Source organism: Argopecten irradians, chromosome 14 (assembly GCF_041381155.1).
Source record: "Argopecten irradians isolate NY chromosome 14, Ai_NY, whole genome shotgun sequence".
NCBI classification, from domain to species: Eukaryota; Metazoa; Mollusca; class Bivalvia; order Pectinida; family Pectinidae; genus Argopecten; species Argopecten irradians.
In genome coordinates, this window is record NC_091147.1 from 18,766,932 (window position 1) to 18,787,675 (window position 20,744).

A 20,744-nucleotide genomic window follows, 5' to 3' on the forward strand; every position below is an offset into this window, starting at 1 on the left:
GTAGTGCTGGAAGGCAGAGTTTGGAGTGTTTTAATCTTACTGTTTTTATAAATCAAGGAAATTAGACCTGCATCTCCTTTAGTCTTATCAACAAGAGCTTTTCTTTCTTTGCCTATTTAATGATCAATATCTGTTCCGAGACGAGTGAATATAGCAGGATTATTCAAACTTTCGTTTTCAATGTCACAATAACAAATCTATTTATTATCTGATACTTTAGAAGAAAAAAATTGTCCTTACAACTTCTTGTAACTACTGGTTCAATTTCATTAAAATAAGCCTTACTCAATGTTCACATTGAGGCTGCCCTACTTAGTGTTCACATTTAGGCTGCCCTTCTTAGTGTTCACATTGAGGCTGCCCTACTCCATGTGGATTACGAAATAATTCACATTATGTATCTTAATACAAAAAACATAAGCTGATTATCTTGCTACAGATCAACTTGAAAGTCTCTGTTATCAAGGTGTATTCTTTTCATGCTCATCACAGTTCCGTGTTATGAGACCCTAGATTAGACTTAGGAGCTTTAATTGATTATAATCTCTGTATACCATCACTAATTCACATTTAGCCTCAGACTTTAGATCAATTTTTGCTATCTTTGATGAAACAAAAGTACAAAAACCTATTCCACTGGTATAATCTATCGTGTTCAGACGTATAGTCCTTGATTGATATCCATTACCCGTAATTATCACATAACTGCCCGTTCAGCCATATCATAAAGCCTTATAATAAATATCGAAAGACACCTGTATAATATCACTATTGTGACATCACATGAGTTTTGTCTGTAGACAAAAACATCAAACCCAAGCTGAATTTAGTCTACGTTATATAGAAACAAAATGGAAAATTTCAATAATATCAGTTATGTGTTGAATAGAAACTTATTCTGTATTTGCATATTACAGAGTTATCCGCCCTTACGGGAAGGTATTGATTGCGACGTCATGTGTTTGCGAGTGTAACGTCATACTTTTCGGAATATTGAACAATGTATGTAATAGGATTTGGATTTATAATACAATTTGCTAAATAACTGAAAATATTACAATTAATGTCAATATCAGTAAGGCGGATTACATAGTGACTATGTATTACTACCTGTTATATTACATTTTCTTTTAGCGGATTTCACATTTGTCACTAAAATTAAGGCTTGCCAATTCAAATGTAAGTGATGATTTTTATATAATACATAATGTGATTATTCAAATGCATTATTGAAAAGATGTTTGATTTTGATGTTGTATTCTTATTTTACAGCCACAATTCATTTGAGATTGGTGATTCTGACTATGAAAGTACTGAACCATACACTGTTACTCTTACATTTCATTTAGAAGATCCACAATTTAAAGTGCAATCAGAAGTAAGATTTTGGATTAGTAGCAACTTACTGTCAACAAGACTTATAGAGTCAGGCCCTTTGATTGATATTTAACCGTGTGTTATTGCTTATTTGTCAGATTCGTACTGACCAGTGTTGTCTAAAGTGATACGGTTGCCAAATTGAACGTGTTTGTGATATTTTTTGGGACCCATTCGGTCAAAAGATACGCCAAGCCATATAAAGTTATGTATATTTTCAATGTTACCATTGAAAATGTAAAAAGTTAAAGTTTTTATAGTTTCAGAATACATTGAAATAAATAATTCAAGTTTTATTTTGCATAGGGTTTGTTTTCAATATCCCTTGAAAAACATTCGATCACAAATGAAAAAATCTCGGGTCCGCCAGCCATCGTGGATCCAAGTTTATGCTTTCTGAAAAAAAACACTGAAGGGATTTTTTCTCAAATTTTATGTAGGTTCCCCTATGGTCCCTTGTTGAGTTACAATAGATTTGCTTTGGGACCAATCGGTACAAACAAGATGGCCGCCAGGCAGCCATCTTGGATTTTGTAGATTAAAGTGTTATGCTATATGTCCTTTGAAGCATTTCCTGTCTCTGAATTTATATGTATATCCCTTTGATTAGCAAAGATTGGCTCCTGTCAATGCTCAAAATGCAAAAGTAAGCCAGATTTTGATAGTTAAATCCCTTTGATTAGCAACTCCTGTCTGCTGAAGCAAAATGTAGAGTGATGTCCCTTTGATTAGCAACTTCCTGTCTGCTGAAGCAAAATGTAGAGTGACGTCCCTTTGATTAGTAACTCCTGTCTGCTGAAGCAAAATGATATACTTAAAGTTTGTTATGTCCCTTTGATTAGCAGAAAACTTCCTGTCTGCTGAAGCAAATTGTATGTGAGTGACGTCCCTTTTGATAGGGCCAACTCCTGTCTGCTGAAGCAAAATGTAGAGTGATGTCCCTTTGATTAGCAACTTCCTGTCTGCTGAAGCAAAATGTTGAAGTCCCTTTTGTTAGTGGTTCTGTTATTTCTCATGAATAAGTCTACTGCAAAATGTGTTCAAAAGTTTTTTACAACTGATATTTTATTGCAAACATTTTGAAAACAGAAATTGATGAGTTTCCCTTTTTATTTTTGTAAATGAAGAAAATTTTTACCAATTAGTTTATCTTTTGTTGCAAGAAGCGGCAAATATATGAGATTTTGCTTTTCTTGTTTTGATTATGGAAAATGTATGTTCAAATGTTAGTGCAATTACAATGAATGAATTGAAATTGTTAGTAAAATTTTATTTTGTTAAGTAAATAATCCATTGACAGTTTCATTGATATTAACTCTGTCTTGACTTTTTTTTACCCTGCCTTTGGTCACAATGCCTTCTGATGCAATAGGGATCCTGTTTATGCTGCTGCGATTTGGGTTTGAATCGGTCAAGTTTCTGCTGCAATACGGCGCGTTCCATTCATTAGCCAGATATGAGCTTGGATACAACCAGAGACACTGCAGTCGTTTCATTTGCCTTAGAAGCCCTTTAGCTAATGTCACTTTTATTGAAATTTTCAATAGGGCTAAACAAGGAAAGTCAATTTTAGCTGCTGTAGCTAAAGCAAACTTGATTAAACTTGTTTAAAAAAGAAAAATAAAAAAAAATAAAATTCTAATTTACATTTCCTGTTAGCTGTGACAATTTTAGAAATCAAATTAGTTAGAATAGAAATGTCCTAGAGAATAGTTCTGTCTAAGCAAAATTTTGCATTGTCCTGATTAAACTGATAAATATTGTAATAGGAAATTTGTTCTGTGAAGCTTTAAGATTTATTAAATATAAAAAATAAAAGATTTCTTCAAGTAATGGATGTTTTTTGATTTCCGATTAATTCTTTGGACCAAATTAAGTGATTATTTTTCTTGTCTGTATCTTATTTCAAATCATAATTGTTAGATGCAGTCTATTTCTAGTTTCTGCCAAACTAAGAAAAAATACGCCTTTCTTTACTGGGCACATCAAAAAAAGTTTTGTATCAAATGTAAATACAAAATATGGCAGACCTAGTGCTTCACAATGTTTACTATATAAACATGCTTATTTTCACCCAATTTTAACAGAAAATTGGTTATGACCAAGTTAGTGCAGCGATGATGTTGTGCAGTGGTAATAATTAACTGAAGAAAATACAATTAGGGAAAATTATATTTTAACACAAAATTTATGGTGCACCTTCTGAAAATATGATTAACACAAAAATATTTATATGTTTACAGTAGTTCCCAAAGCTGTTGGTATCTCCCTAAAAAATAATCCCTATCTGATGCATGGCTTAAATTGTTCTTCCTTGTTTAATTACTGTTTACTCTTGGTGTCCCTTTAGAAATCATCCTTATATAATAAAAGCAATTTTATCGAGTCAATAAAGTTCAAACTTTACAAAATGAGTAATGGTATATGTGTAAAAAACTTAATTTAGTTTCAAATCCTGTTAGCTGTGCCTGTTTTAAAATCAAATTAATCAAAAATTTTATTATGAAATATGCAAAATCTTTTTTAGTTCATTAAATATTGCCCAATTTGGCCGGTGACTTATGAATTGAAATGTCGTCCCTTTGATTAGCAACTTCCTGTCTGCTGAAGCAAAATGTAGAGTGATGTCCCTTTGATTAGCAACTTCCTGTCTGCTGAAGCAAAATGTAGAGTGATGTCCCTTTGATTAGCAACTTCCTGTCTGCTGAAGCAAAATGTAGAGTGATGTCCCTTTGATTAGCAACTTCCTGTCTGCTGAAGCAAAATGTAGAGTGATGTCCCTTTGATTAGCAACTTCCTGTCTGCTGAAGCAAAATGTAGAGTGACGTCCCTTTGGTTAGTGGTTCTGTTTTCAGTGAATAATTGGTGTTAAATGTGAGTTTTACAACTGATTATTTTATTGCAAACATTTTGAAGAAAAAAAGTTTTATCAAGAATGTAAATGAAAAATTTGAACAGACAGGAGACAAATATATGGACCGATTGACAGGCTCGTTGTGCAATTACTGATGCTGAACCCGGTTAGCTTTACTTTTGTTGAAGTGTTATAAAATTGTAGGTGTGAGATGGTTGTAGTACTATATTCCCTGCCTCATGGTTATGCCTTCTGATCAATATCTGTTTATGATTCTGCAGAGTAAACGTGTTTCAAGCCAAGTTATATGAGCTTGGAGGACCAGAGACACACAGTCGTTTTATGCCTTAGAAGCCCTTTAGCTAATGTAATTTACTTTTATTGAAATTTAAATAGGGCTAAACAAGGAAAGTCAATTTTAACTGCTGGTCAATAAAGCAAACTTTGTAAAAGTTTTAAAAAGAAGAAAAATAAAAAAAATAAAATTCTAATTTAGTTTTCCTGTTAGCTGTGACAATTTTAGAAATCAAATTAGTTAGAATAACAAGAAAGGCATTGTCCTAGAGAAACTGATAAATATTGTAATAGGACAATTTGTTCTGTGGAAGCTTTAAGAATTAAATATAAAAATAAAAGATTTCTTCAATCATCGGTAATGGATATGATTTCCGATTAATTCTTTGGACCAAATTAAGTGATTATTTTTCTTGTCTGTATCAATTATTTGTATCATTATCATATGTTGGATGCAGCCTATTTCTAGTTTCTGCCAAACTAAGAAAAAATACGCCTTTCTTTACTGGGCACATCAAATGCGTGTGGTGACATCAAAGCCGAATACAAAATATGGTAGACCTAGTGTTTCACAATGTTTACTATAAACATGCTTATTTTCACCCAATTTTAACAGAAAATTGGTTATGACCAAGTTAGTGCAGCGATGATGTTGTGCAGTGGTAATAATTAACTGAAGAAAATACAATTAGGGAAAATTATATTTTAACACAAAATTTCTGGTGCAAAAAGCGTTCAAATATGATTAACACAAAAATATTTATGTTTACAGTAGTTCCCATAGCTGTTGGTATCTCCCTAAAAAATAATCCCTATCTGATGCATGGCTGGTAATATTGTTCTTCCTTGTATTACTGTTACTCTTGGTGTCCCTTTAGAAATCATCCTTATATAATTTATATAGGATCTTACATGAGTGTTCATTTCATATGAGATTTTATGAAATGAGTCTAAGAAGTTTTTATTTTTGCGAGCCTGTGGCGAGCAAAAATTAAAACTTTTGGACGAGTTTCATAAAATTTCATATGAAATGAACACAAATTTAAATACTTTTTATCACATAACTACAAATACCTTCATAACAAAGAACTTCATGTCAAAATGTATTCGGAAAATCCAGCACAGGCCGCCATTTTGTCCAACCGTCCTCGTAATCCTGACGTCACGTCAATTTTCCTGATGTCATTTTATTGTTCCCATCTGACGTCAGAATGAATTTCCAGCCAATGAAAATCACTCGAGGTCATATCACACTAGTGATATACGCAAAAATATCACACGGGCGAAATCTGTGGATATCAGGTGGATTATGTGATAAAAGCACCTCCTTGACATTGGCCATAGACTGTTACACATGATATTTATCATCTGAAGCTAAAGGTCTCACTGCCCTTGCCAGATCAGAGCTTTTTCTCACATATTTGGCCAAATTATAAACTTTTTACCTAAATATTATGGACAGACCATTTCCTGATTTGAAAGTGAATTTCCAGGAGTTTATAGCTTTATTTTTTGGAGATTGGTTAAAGTTTGAATTCATACCCATTGGGAATTAGACCCATTATCGGCCCCTAAAAGTCCCTAAAATGCTTGGCAGATACCATCCAACAGCATTGTGTTCTACTGTTCTAAGGGTTGACATGTATATATTTAAGCAATAAACTGTTACCAGATTGGACATACAGTTGATATGAAGCCCATCCGGAAGGAAGATAAATAGAATGGCGCCCGTTAGGGCGCCATGAATATTTATCTTTCGGACGGATGGGCTTCATATCAACTGTATGTCCAATCTGGCAACAGTTTATTACTTATATTTCCATTACGATCATTCGAATTCAAAACTACACACGTATATCCTTTAAATTTCCCGCTTGCGCTAGTGTTGACGTCACCAAGTTCAATAGACGGAACAGCAATATCATCAACTTCTGAATAGTGTTCAACACAAAACGGTTTGAAACAAGCGAACAAATGAAAATTATGCGATGACGTTTTTTTAATACAAGTGATTTTGTCAACACGATAATACTATTAGATTTCATAGACAACACAACTTTAAAACCACTTTTGAAATTATTTGACCGTTATATATAGGCGTAAGTATACATTGAATACATTGTCAGTGACGTGGCGGAAACGTTAGATATTCATACGCTTGACCAGATTGGAGTTCATAGCCAGATATTGCCCATCTGGTTTAACATAGATTAAACGGGAAACTGAAAGTAGAATGGAAATATATATGTATGTAAGATCTTTTAGAAAACTGCTATATAATGGCAGGGATATTTGTGATTTCTGATATAGAAATGTTCTCACTGCAGATATGATCTGCCTTGCCTATAAAAGAAAGCATAGAAAGATGTGCTTCAAGCTCAAGTGCCCTGACTGTGGTAGTATAGCACACTTAAAAACCCTCACTGAAATTAAGATGCCTGGGGTTCTACAGTGTTGGAGACATATTGATTTCTTAAAAAGACACACTTAAAATGGCACTCACCGTACCCAGGAGATTGCTCACAAAGGTCATCTTTGGTGTACCTGGGTTTATAGTACGGTTCTGTACATGTGTTTAGGTCTCATGAGATGGTAGAGGGTGGATTACAGCCTAACTTATAGCATCAGCTTAAGTGTTCAATTGTAATTTCAAGTAGGCGTTTGACACATTTTCATCTAGGGAAATCCTGTCATGTCTAAAAGGAAAAGCAGTGCAAGCTACACTGTATCCTTTAGAAATATAGTGACTTCTTTTTCAGTTTGTACCTGATATTCAGGGGTCAATCTGAAATTTTGGTGTCACCTGTTGATAGAATAAAAGATTATCGCAACAAAACGAACCAATTGATTTTTGTATGCGATTCAATTCTGCGCAATTCATATGAAATACAAATCTCAACAATATGTTGGCACGAAAAAATCCCAGGCATAGCTATAGGTACAGAATAAGCTTATGGCTCTAAATTGCAAAATTAATTGCTGCAGAAATTAGTAGGTTATTCAAATGTGAAATCAGTTCGCGGGGAAATCAGTTGGATTACTGATTCAGCCTGGGTGTAAGATTTCAGGCATGTTCAGTGTTGTGTCCAGCAAAAACCTTACATTATCCATTTGACTGATGCTGAAATTTCAGTTGTTTTCAAGAATTTTCATCGCAACAGCATCACAAGAACATCGCCATGGGTCGAAATTAATGACGTCATCGTCAATGTAGGACAAACCTTTAGAGCTTTCTGATGTTCTTCAATACTATACAAAGATATTTTACCATTAATTTTTAGCTCGCCTATTCGAAGAATAGGGGGAGCTAATGTTGTCACCCCGGCGTCGGCATCGGCGTCAGCGTTGGCGTCCCTTTTCATGTTAAAGTTTTTGAGCAAGTTTCTGTTTTGTCAATTGTTTAAGCTTAAGTCATCATAAATGTTTATGATTTTATTTTCTAATGTGTATGGATGTGAACGTGATAATACAACCAATTTGGGGCCCTTTAGGTTTTTTTTGAGTGTGTTTATTTGTCATATTTCCATGTTAAAGTTTTTGAGCAAGTTTCTATTTTGTCAATTGTTTAAGCATAAGTCATTATAAATGTTTATGATTTTATTTTCCTAATGTGTACGGATGCAGAATGTGATAATACAACCAATTTGGGGGCCTTTAGGGGGTTTTTGAGTCTGTTAATTTGTCATATTTCCATGTTTAAAATATTAAATACTTGAACATCAACTTCTTCTGAATAGGCGAGCTTTGCTGTTCTCCAACAGTGAACCATTAATTTTTTTTTTCCGGGGCCATGCTGTTGGCTGAGTGGTTAAGATTGTCTGTACCACAAACCCTCCGCCTCTGCGAATTTAAATACCATATGGGTCAGTTGTCATATACTTTCCGGTGTTCGGTGGTTTTCTCCGGGTAATCCGGCTTTCCTCTATACCATGAAGCTTCCACCAATAAACCTGGCACATCCTTAAATGACCCTGGCTGTTCCAACTAATTAAACCAAACCAAACATGAATGTTTCTTCCTTGGATAAATCTGAATATCCTTGTACTTGATTCCATGTCCTAGATATAACCATCACACCATGTGGTTTATGACAGCGGTTTATGGTAACTTTATGGTGTATTTCCAGACAGTGTAAACCAGAACATCATTCTTTAAGTGGTTTGATACTGTAAAAACTAAATGGTGTAATAAACTCTGGACGTTTATGACTGATTTACACTCTCAGGCCTTGATGATCGTTTGTAAAGGCTGATGGACTCTCCGATGATGAGGCATCCTTTCTTTTGTAAGGTGTTGTATTCTTGTTGATGTAAATGTATCACCTAGTGTGTTTGAACACCTTTGATCTCGTTTTGATAATTTGCCATTCAATGAGGAAGATTCTGTATTTTTTCACCTTGTCCTCTAACAAAGATATAACAGAAAGTTAATTACCCCATAAGATTCTTGATAACCTGATTTGTATTTAACAAAGAGGAGTTGGAGAACATGTCTGCCTGTTGTCAGTATAATGTGGCTTAGTGAGGTGTATTGTTTGGTGTTTTCGGCAGTATGCTTCAGTGAGATAGCACTATAAAATGGTCACGAGTCCAGCTACTACACATGTAAACTGCTATCTTTCAGAGGATTACTGCAATAATGCACATACACTCAAATAGAGGAAGTCAACATTAATTCATGACCAATAATTTTTTAAATTTTAGATCAATTTTCTTAAAATTTCGTCAATTGGTGTAAATATGGAAATCAATTTCAAAAGGAAAAATTATGGTGGACCATTTGGTTGCCATGGTTTTAGGTAAGGGTTGACTGTTGATAGGACATTCAGCAGTACCAAACTAAACCAGGAACAGCAGGAGAAAAACTGTGTGTTATCTCAGGCAATAATTATCGTGGTGTGTATGGCTGATGTCGAAATGTAGAAATAAAGCGTGATTACTGGGATTAGGACCGTCTACACTATATCCTAGTGTATTACTCTCATCCATCCTAATACATCACTGACCTGGTCTACAATTGGTGGGGGGAAACTGTCTGAGGCGTCCCCATACATTTACCACTTCTGTATGTATCTATCTAAGTTAAGGCACACAGGTGAGGTTTGAATGAAGAGGAGTCTAAATCAAAGGTGTATATCTCCAGTGGCTGTTTAAACTAGTAAGGTGATCAGTGCCAGAAGTCGGATATTGTGTTTGAGGATTGTCTTTCTTGACATTGAGTTTATGATTATAGCCCTAAGAATGTGTGACCTTGACATGGGTTTATGATTATAGCCCTTAGAATGTGTGACCTTGACATTGAGCTTACGTGTAGCCCTCAAAATGTGAAGACCTTGACATTGAGTTTATGATTATAGCCCTTAGAATGTGTGACCTTGACATGGGTTTATGATAGCCCTTAGAATGTGTGACCTTGACATTGAGTATATGATTATAGCCCTTAGAATGTGTGACCTTGACATTGAGATTATGATTATAGTCCTTACATTGTGGTGACCTTGACATTGAGTTTATGATAACAGCCCTTAGAATGTGTGACCTTGACATTGAGTGTATGATTATAGCCCTTAGAATGTGTGACCTTGACATTGAGTATATGATTATAGCCCTTAGAATGCGTGACCTTGACATTGAGATTATGATTATAGCCCTTACATTGTGGTGACCTTGACATTGAGTGTATGATTATAGCCCTTAGAATGTGTGACCTTGACATTGAGTTTATGTTTATAGCCCTTAGAATGTGTGACCTTGACATTGAGGTTACGTGTAGCCCTCAAAATGTGGTGACCTTGACATTGTGTTTATGATTATAGCCCTTACATTGCGGTGACCTTGACATCGAGTTTATGATTGTGATGATGTTGAGTTAATGATGTTGAGATTATGACTTAACAGTAAACATGTAGATTATCTTCACCTTCACATTGAGTTTATAACTATATGATTTTGTCTTTAAATTTTGATGACCTTGTCATTTATAATGAATGCCCTTGAGTTGTTGACATTGAATTTGAAATGTGTGACTTTTTACTTGATAAGGGCTTGTTTAGATGCTGCCATTTTATTCTGACCTTAATCTACAGAGATTTTCTGTGACTATAACATTGTTTTGTTAGGAATGACAGTTATTCAGCATGGTTGATAGCTTTACAGTGAACCTGTCTATAAAGATCATCCAAGAGACAGAGAGAAAAGTGGTCAAATTAAGTAGTCGATCCCTCAGACAGATTTTACTGTATTGTGTCAACTGTAATGCTGTTGATGTGTAATCATGTAAACAAAGACCGACCTCACTGGTATGTCTTATGTTTTCAGATGAATGGTGCAGGCGAGTGGGAGTATGAAGAGATTCCGTTGGAGAGGGTAAGTTTACATTTACTACTTACACGCAGGAGCTGTAATATCGGAGATCATTTAAAAGTCTTCATTTTCCTTCTGAGCATATATAATAGTCTGCATTTTCATGCAAGTCATGTCTGATTGTCAATGGTTCCAATGAAGTTTTTGGGAGGAGGGAATTCATGATACATTTGGCCAACTTATTTTATGTTATTAAATTTTCCATATACCACTGTCCATAAGAAATTGCAAATACAAAAATGATATATATAGTGGGAGTAGAAGTGTTTGTTAACCATTGGCGTATAGTTCTGGTTATGAATGAACTGATTATCTCCCTTTATATTAGACAACCAAATATTGAGCCTTTTGTTTCTGTCGAATTTCTCCCTCCATCCCACTGATAGAGATTCACATATAAAGCTTTTCAATGATTTTTACATGATGAGTATGTGAAGAGATTTATTTGTAGATGATTTGATATAAATGGAAAGTGTTGAACATTGTACTTTTATGGTTAAGTCTAATTGATAGGGGAAGGTACCAGTGAATGTCTCCATTATTTTTGAACATGTCTATATATACATACACCAAAGTGCTGATTAAGTTAGCGTGGGGCGTTCTGCTCCTCGTTTATGTCCTAGCCTTGTATAATGATGTTTAGATGGGAACATAATTTTTCTATGAGATTCAATAAACTCCTATACGGCTGACACTTGACGGAGCTCATTTCCTGAGGTTTTCACGGAGAAAATAAGATCAATAATTACATTTTTATAACAAAATTAGCTCGTCTAGAAAAGGCGATGCCAACTAATATTGGTGAGAGCGAAGGTAAAATTTTAAGTGTGTTCTAGTGTTTTGGCCTGAAGATAATGTTTGTACAATGCAGTCAAATCAAATAATTTGAAGTCAGAATGATTAAAATTGGAGTTATCTGAGTACTGGAGTTTATTAAATGGAAACAGTGGTAGGGACTGACAAAATATTTTGATAGAAGGTCTATATGTTGTATTTTAACAAGATATAACCGGATGAACTTGGAAGAAAATCCATCTGTTGAGGTTCACCCTTGGGTTTACCTGAATTCATCTAATATTTTATTGATGATTCCCTTCTTGAGAATTTTAAATTATTTTCTAGTCTTTGTAATTGATTTACCTGTAATTTACTAGATTCTGTATGATGTACCTGTAATTCACCTATCTTTTAATGATTTTCCTGCAATTTACCTGTGTTCCTATGATTAACCTGTAATTTACCTGTCATCTTATGATTTACATGTAACTTACCAACTTAAAATTATTTACTTGTGTTTTACTAGTGTTTGTATGATTTACTTGTAACTTACCATCTTTAAATTATTAACCTGTAATTATTTACCTGTAATTTACCTGTTTTCCTATGATTTTCCTGTAATTTACCTGTTTCCCTATGATTTTCTTGTAATTTACCTATGTTCCTATGATTTTCCTGTAATTTACCTGTTTTCCTATGATTTACCTGTAATTTACCTGTGTTCCTATGATTTACCTGTAATTTACCTGTGTTGCTATGATTTACATGTAATTTACCTGTGTTGCTATGATTTACCTGAAATTGACCTGTGTTGCTATGATTTACCTGTAATTGACCTGTGTTGCTATGATTTATCTGTAATTGACCTGTGTTTATGATTTACCTGTAATTGACCTGTGTTGCTATGTTATGATTTACCTGTAATTTCCTGTAAATGTTATGATTTACCCGTAATTTACCTGTAAATGTATGATTTACCCGTAATTACTTGTGTTCCTATGATTTACCTGTATCGTTTCCAGGGGAACACTGGCCTGGGGTTCAGTATTGCCGGTGGCAGTGACAACCCACACATTGGAGAGGACCCAGCAATATTTATCACAAAGATCATCCAAGGGGGTGCTGCTGCTGCTGATGGAAGACTCAAGTAAGTCAACATTTCATTACCTTCAATGTTCTTGTAGTCTATGTTATTGATGCATTTACCTTTGTTACCAGGTGGGTGTGTGCTGCTCGGTGTCTTTGATGGTACACTTCAGTGATATAGCACTATAAAAATGCAGGAGTTCCACAATTGCAGGGAGACAAGACAGAAATACTGCAGTTTCCAAAAGCAATGACATTCACACAGACACAACACATTGCATATCGGGAAGGCCATATTTATATACATATACATATATTGGTTGTTAATAGGATATTAAGTTCAACCGAAGAACTAATTTTACCAATTTAAGAAAAAACAGAAAAGAAATAATAGGTGCTTGACTTGGAGCTGTATGATGTAGGAGTTCATTATGTCTACAGAATTTTTGATATGGGTGAGAGTTTTAGAGGATACAGTTGTCCATTTATTGGAGACTGATGGATGGTAGGGATTGAGAAGTAGACAGATACATTCTGTAAAACAATATACTCCTGTCATTGGTACACAGACCCCAGGGGTAGGTAAAGTTATTACTCGAAATTCATCAAAATATCCCCGGTTATTGACAGTTTTACTCTTGTGTGAATGGTACAGGGTTTGAAAATGGTCCTAGTGTGCTCTCTACTGTGTTATTGTACCCGGTAATGATTCTAAAACGGCCAATTGGCTCGGTATAGCTGGTTATTTGTGTAGATAGATAAAAGATATTCAACAGAAGTGAGAAGAATGACTTCTATTTTCCAAGCAGATCACTTAATGTTGTTTAAAATGATATCATAAAATTGTTGTCTGAATGACATTGTTGAGAATAAATAGTATCAGCAAATCTTTTGGGGTTTAGATATGATATCAGGGTGATCTTTACAAAGACAAAAATACTTAACACCAAAGGACATAGAATTTGAAATTGAAAAAAAAATTAAATAAAAAATAATACAAATAAGTAACATTGTGATGTGAGAAATTATTTCATATCTTTCTTGAGATTTTAGTTATTATTGACTTCTGCAAGTATGCTATGTACTAACTATACTTGACAAAGTTTAAACTGTATCAACAATCAAGTTTTTGAAGTTGATTAGTCAAATACATGGCTGTCAGTCAACCACTGAATTTATTACTACATTGCAGTAAAACTTTCATGTCTTGATTATTGATTGGTAGGTCATAGTATATGGTACAGTATTAGAGGGTTTGGCAGTGGGTCAAGACAAGCCATAATTATGAGAATTAAAACTCCATCATTCAGGTCTACTGTGCTTCCTTACATATAATCATTAAAATTATTTACTGTTTTTAGGCAAAGAGTTCCACCTTTAGAGAAAGGTCGGGATCTATTTATTATTGACTGATTGCAGATCTTTACACATTGGTTGAATTCAAGAAGCATATTGATGCAAAATCTGTTTGAGTGCTTGTGTTGTTGAATTAGAAATATTTTTCTTCAATCAAAACGTTTCTACTCCTTTGATTGAGTCCATAGTAGTTTTACTATCACTTTGTTTCAAGTATTAGTTGTGATTAACATGGCATTGATGTTGTGAAGAAGGGGAGATAATTTGTAGATATAGGAAGTTCATCTAAGAACATGTATTCTTGATTGGAAACAAAATTATTATATTTGATAATGGGAGATAATCAAGATCAAGGGGAGATTATAAGTATTTTAGCTAATATGCTTTTAGTGCCTTTTATAAAAAGGGGAGATAACTTTAAAGAGGAATAACTCTAAACAACTAATTGAGAAGAAAATGTGTATTTGAAAAAGTGACAAATTAATTTTGGTAATTGATTAAGATGAGAAATAGTTTTTATAACATAGAACATTTGGTATTCTGTTGTACAGAAGGTCATAAAGGTGAATGCTTCCTCAGATTTGAGAAAGTGTTAGTGTAATCAGAGTATGACCATCACACCCCGCCATCAGACCACTGCGCGGCGAGAGCGACGACACTTAAAGGGAGAGCAGAGGGAGGGACGCAGACGATATTATTGGGGCAATTAAGATAGAAATGTACATTGGGAAATCAAAAAGCCAAGAACCAGTGCCTACAAATCAATTTGATAGTAAAGATATTGGCGAGGGGAAATTTGATCCCCTTTGTAAAACAGATTACCGTTGATAGGTTTATTGATTCCGTCGGAGGTACCCCCATGGTGGAGACAACTGGGCTCAGGGTCAATATCATATTTTGGAAAAGTGGATAGCGTGAATTGCTATGGGAAAGTCATTTGTGCTTAATTGATTTATAAAAGTTTTTTTGAAAGCTGAAAATTATTTGTCAGTTACAGAAATAATGGGTGGTTTGCAGGAAAAAAAAAGTTTTGCATTTTGTAACTTTCAATTCAGTTATTTGTAGAAATTGATAGCCATGGTGTCTGAGTGTGTAAGATGAATAGACTAACTTTTCACCCCTTGGCAATGAGGTGACATGGCCGTAGGTAGGGGTTTTTCTCCTGGGTTTCTCCTATCTTCTAAACTTTTTATGTCCTTATATGGTATATGTCCTTATATGGTATGCCCTTATGTGGCATCTCCTTATATGGTATGTCCTTATATGGTATGCCTTTATATGACCCAGGCTGTTAATAGAATGTAAAACATAAAGAAAACAAGTAATGCTAGAAATTATGTGATGCCCTGTAGTTGACTTTATTCCCCCTCCTAAGCTCCCTCAATCTACCCTATTTCAATCTTTGAATTAAAGAGACAGTAAGAGATCAGGCGCGGCATATTTACAAGTGTGTGTGTATCCTACAGATCCATACTTACAAAGATGAGGAGATGAGTGTAGGTGGGAGTAAGTGATGTATTTGTAGCTTGAGACAGACTATCCATATTGGTTTTACCAGTATGTAAGCCCTCTGTAATGTGATCACAATATGGCTTCTCTTTCCAGAGTAAGAAAAGAGCATGTCGGCCATGCTATGTTTGCATTCTATCACTGAATGTTGCTTATCAAAGATTTAAGTGTTTTATTACTTGGAGGTTTCCCCCATTGCTGGAAGGCTTGTTACACTTAAGGGATTTTCGCCCATATTTCAAGTTCCGATCTTTTGCCTGGCTGTAAAAAGAGATTTGGAGTCGAGGAAGGTCGGACTGAAATGGCTTCCCATTTGATTTGTGAGGAACTGTTTAGTGGAGTACTGGATGAGTAATGTTCGTGAAGGAAAATGGTTCCTACTTCGGGCGTACAGAGAGGGGTGACTCCATCATTGGCAGTCATATGGATATCGGATCATCTCACTGGTGACAACTTTATACTACACCATGTAAACCAAGCAGAAAACTGAAAAATTACCGCCAGTGTTACAAGATATTCTAGAATAAAATGCTTCTCATTGATTTCACCTCCAGGAAAAAAGAAACCATTAGCTGGCTAATAAACGAAATTAGGCAGTGCTTGTATCATTATATTGGTCGGTATGGATGTCGCCCCCTGCTAGTCGTGGTAAAGGGATCACATCCCACACAATTGAATTATCTGTGATACCACTCTGAGCTAATTACCAGTTGGATATGGACAGCGCTGTGATGATGGGATGGTCCCGCTGTGTCCTCCACTCTTTCCAAACTGTCCATTTCCCTGATTGAGGATGTATTTACATTGTTACGTTGATATTTTAGCCGAGTGTTGCCGATATTATTGCCGTCGCTGACTGATCGTGCGGTGATGATGCGATGATAATGTTTGAATTGTTTAGGTCCCCGTGGTGTCGGAGGACGGGGGTCTCTCAGATCTTGTGACATCTAATGGACTGATATAGCTTGTATTGGTTACCAGGCATTAAATGGCTTCCTCTTGTAAGAGATGTTGTTTCGTCACTGACAATATCTTTCGTAACACACAGCAAACCTGTCTAACCTTAGGTTTTTTGTCGAAGAGCATATGCAGATTATTGATAAACCTTTTAAGTAACAGTAGTATAGAAGTTCAGGGTCTATGACTGACAAAAAATTAAAAACAAACAAAACAAACCAAAAAAAAAAGAAGATAAATAAACAAACAAAAAAACACCACATAATCTGATTTCTCTGAGTTGTAAATGAGAAGTTGGATCCAAATTTATTATTTGATTTTGTTTGTTAAAAAAATCACATTATTTAAAAAATGTATAGGTTGTTTAGTCTCTTAGGTACAGAAGATTTATTTCTTAAATTAATTCTGTTCCCTTGCATCTATTCCTCTAACACCATGCCTCTTGTCTTCAAATTCTGATTTGCTGCAAAGAGACAAAGTTACCACTGTGGTGAAAATTTATGTTTGAAAAACAAACTGAAGATTTCATTATAAGGCTAGTTATAAATTTGTTAAAATTAATTGGAGAGGGGGAAACGATTTAAACAGACATCTCTGAGATTGACCTTGGGAAGTGATCGGTTATTAAAAAGCTTTTATCACATTTGTGTGTCACACTCCTCCAACCTGAGAGTTTAACATATGGGCTGAGAGAATGATGAAGATTAATTTAGTTTTGGCCAAGTCGAGCTGAGGGTAATCACGGCGGTGACACTACACCGTCTAATAAAGGAACAAAATACAGGTCTGCTATAGCAACTGTCTCTGATTTCGCCGCTACCTGAAATAAATTGTGACTTTAGTAGACCTGTGATACAGCAAGCAGAACATACAGTATTGGCTATCAGTAATGTAAGAGTTATTTCTCTTTGTACTGATGTAGGAGCAGAGAGCCTCAGATGAAGTAAAACCTGTCTAAATAGTGAAAACATCTCTAAAACATATTGGAAAAGTTTTAGATTACATTGAAAATCTAGCAATGGGATACGCATATAGCATTATTAATTTTCATCTACAATTCAAAGCATTTGAAATAATTTCTCATTTGTAAGAAAATGTTAAGCCAATTTGGAATTACATGTAGGGGTGAAGCATAATTCAAAGAAAGAAGAATTACATGTGAATTTAATTTTGATATAAAAGTATGAAAAAATTAGCAGATACAGAAAGGAATAGATCATATAATAATTGGTTATGGTATATAATACTGGTATTTTATCCTTTTGAAGTTTGTTATTGTTATACTATACTATAATGGACAATTATTGGTATGTAACTGAAAAGTGTGTATTCACTAATTCCATAATTGTATTTGGTGGTTTGCTACGTTGGAATGATGGTATGTCGTTGGAAGTAGACCTTTGCTCATTGTTACATAAATATATGTTAAATTTGTTTGTTTAAATATAGAAGCAAATATTTGTTTGTTTAAATATAGAAGCAAATATTTGTTTGTTTAAATATAGAAGCAAATATTGTTGATGATGTTCTCCTAACTGTAAAGATCAGCAAATACATTGTCAGATTTTAAAAATCTATAAAGAGTTATTGAAACAGAATGGGTTAGTGGGGAGTTAGCCTGACACAACTGCATTGTCGTATCATATTTTGTCTTATTGTCAATTTTTTTTTTCTATTTTTAAAGATTTTAAATTGATTTTATTGCTCAGCAGATTAGAGGGATGTCATGGTTGTCTTATTGTTTATGCTGCCAGGCATTCTCATCCATTATTGGTTTAATTTATCTGTAATTTGTTAATGTTGTCTTTGCTTTACTTCTACTTCTGGCTTCTAAATCAGAAAACACAAGTTTCCAATAAAGTCATGGGTCATTGTACAGATAATAGTGATTGAGTTCCTCTCCACTCTCAATTATTGATAACCACAAGTCTCTCTTGATTGCTGTAAAACTAATTATATAATTTACATATAATTTACAAGATTGTACAAGATCACTTCATCAAGCCTGTGTTAGAATCTATATTCTATCTGGCTCTGATCTCGTTTGACTAATTTTTAGTCACAGTTAATATTCTGAGGAAACACTATAGCTTTGTTGACCAATGAAAGAGAGGTTATACAAGTGCCTATACCAATGGCAGAGAGGTTATACAAGTAATATCTGAGAGGTTATCTTTCCTGTAAGACCAATGGCAAAGATGTTATACAAGTAATGTCAGAGAGGTTCTCTTTCCTGTAAGACCAATGACAGAGAGGTTATACAAGTAATGTCTGAGAGGTTTTCTTTGCTGTAAGACCAATGGCAAAGAGGTTATACAAGTAATAGCTGAAAGGTTCTCTTTCCTGTAAGACCAATGGCAAAGAGGTTATACAAGTAATGTCTGAGAGGTTCTCTTTCCTGTAAGACCAATGGCAAAGAGGTTATGTATACAAGTAATTTCTGAAAGGTTCTTTTTCCTGTAAGACCAATGACAGAGAGGTTATACAAGTAATGTCTGAGAGGTTCTCTTTCCTGTAAGACCAATGACAGAGAGGTTATACAAGTAATGTCTGAGAGGTTCTCTTTGCTGTAAGACCAATGACAGAGAGGTTATACAAGTAATGTCTGAGAGGTTCTCTTTCCTGTAAGACCAATGACAGAGAGGTTATACAAGTAATGTCTGAGAGGTTCTCTTTCCTGTAAGACCAATGACAAAGAGGTTATGTATACAAGTAATTTCTGAGAGGTTCTCTTTCCTGTAAGACCAATGACAGAGAGGTTATACAAGTAATGTCTGAGAGGTTCTCTTTCCTGTAAGACCAATGGCAAAGAGGTTATACAAGTAATGTCTGAGAGGTTCTCTTTCCTGTAAGACCAATGACAGAGAGGTTATACAAGTAATGTCTGAGAGGTTCTCTTTCCTGTAAGACCAATGACAGAGAGGTTATACAAGTAATGTCTGAGAGGTTCTCTTTCCTGTAAGACCAATGACAGAGAGGTTATACAAGTAATTCTGAGAGGTTCTCTTTCCTGTAAGACCAATGACAAAGAGGTTATACAAGTAATAGCTGAAAGGTTCTCTTTCCTGTAAGACCAATGGCAAAGAGGTTATACAAGTAATGTCTGAGAGGTTCTCTTTCCTGTAAGACCAATGACAAAGAGGTTATACAAGTAATGTCTGAGAGGTTCTCTTTCCTGTTAGACCAATGACAGAGAGGTTATACAAGTAATATCTGAGAGGTTTTCTTTGCTGTCAGACCAATAACAAAGAGGTTATACAAGTAATGTCTGAGAGGTTCTCTTTCCTGTCAGACCAATGACAGAGAGGTTATACAAGTAATATCTGAGAGGTTCTCTTTGCTGTCAGACCCATAACAAAGAGGTTATACAAGTAATGTCTGAGAGGTTCTCTTTGCTGTAAGCCCAATGACAGATTCTCTATACTGTAAGCCCAATGACAGATTCTCTATACTGTAAGACCAATGACAGATTCTCTATACTGTAAGACCAATGACAGATTCTCTATACTGTAAGACCAATGACAGATTCTCTATACTGTAAGACCAATGACAGATTCTCTATACTGTAAGACCAATGACAGATTCTCTATACTGTAAGACCAATGACAGATTCTCTATACTGTAAGACCAATGACAGATTCTCTATACTGTAAGACCAATGACAGTGCAGTTGATATATATGGTTACTGAGAAAAATGATTATATATTGGTCAAAATTAATCCTGATTTAAAGCCAGAAATTTCAATGTTTCCAAAGTTCTTGAACATTTTCAGATAGAAATGCAAGTATATATCAAAATATTTTGACCAGAAGCTTGCTTGGCTGGTATTTCTTTGCCAAAGGTTTTACTTTATTCTTGAATCCATTCATATTTGGATGACAACAGTCTCCGATGATTATACTTTATTCTCAAGTCCATTCGTATTTGGATGACAATGATCTCTGGTGATATGTTGCCCCATCCCAGGCAAGGTTCTTTGAAGCCAGCAACAGACCCAATCAATGTGGTTACCACTTGACACTTTAAACACTGATGCCTTTGTAATGGAATCTCATGGTTAACCATCATGTTGTCACATATTTGTCTTCCATGACCGTGTCCTTGGTAGCTTTTTCTCGTAGGTCTAATTAGTATCAATCTCCTGCCATTCTACAAAACAACATGGCCAGC

General features: G+C 34.9%; 1 protein-coding gene across 1 annotated transcript in view; it reads left to right on the forward strand.

Annotated features, from left to right (window-relative positions):
- The first annotated feature begins 1,291 nt into the window (after positions 1 to 1,291).
- LOC138307364 (disks large homolog 4-like) overlaps positions 1,292 to 20,744 on the forward strand; it is a 58,400-nt gene continuing 38,947 nt past the window's right edge. The window contains exons 1-3 of the mRNA XM_069248065.1: positions 1,292 to 1,306; positions 10,843 to 10,890; positions 12,687 to 12,811. Of these exons, the coding sequence (XP_069104166.1) occupies positions 10,843 to 10,890; positions 12,687 to 12,811 (173 nt within the window). The 5' untranslated portion in view covers positions 1,292 to 1,306. The remainder of the gene's footprint in view (positions 1,307 to 10,842; positions 10,891 to 12,686; positions 12,812 to 20,744) is intronic.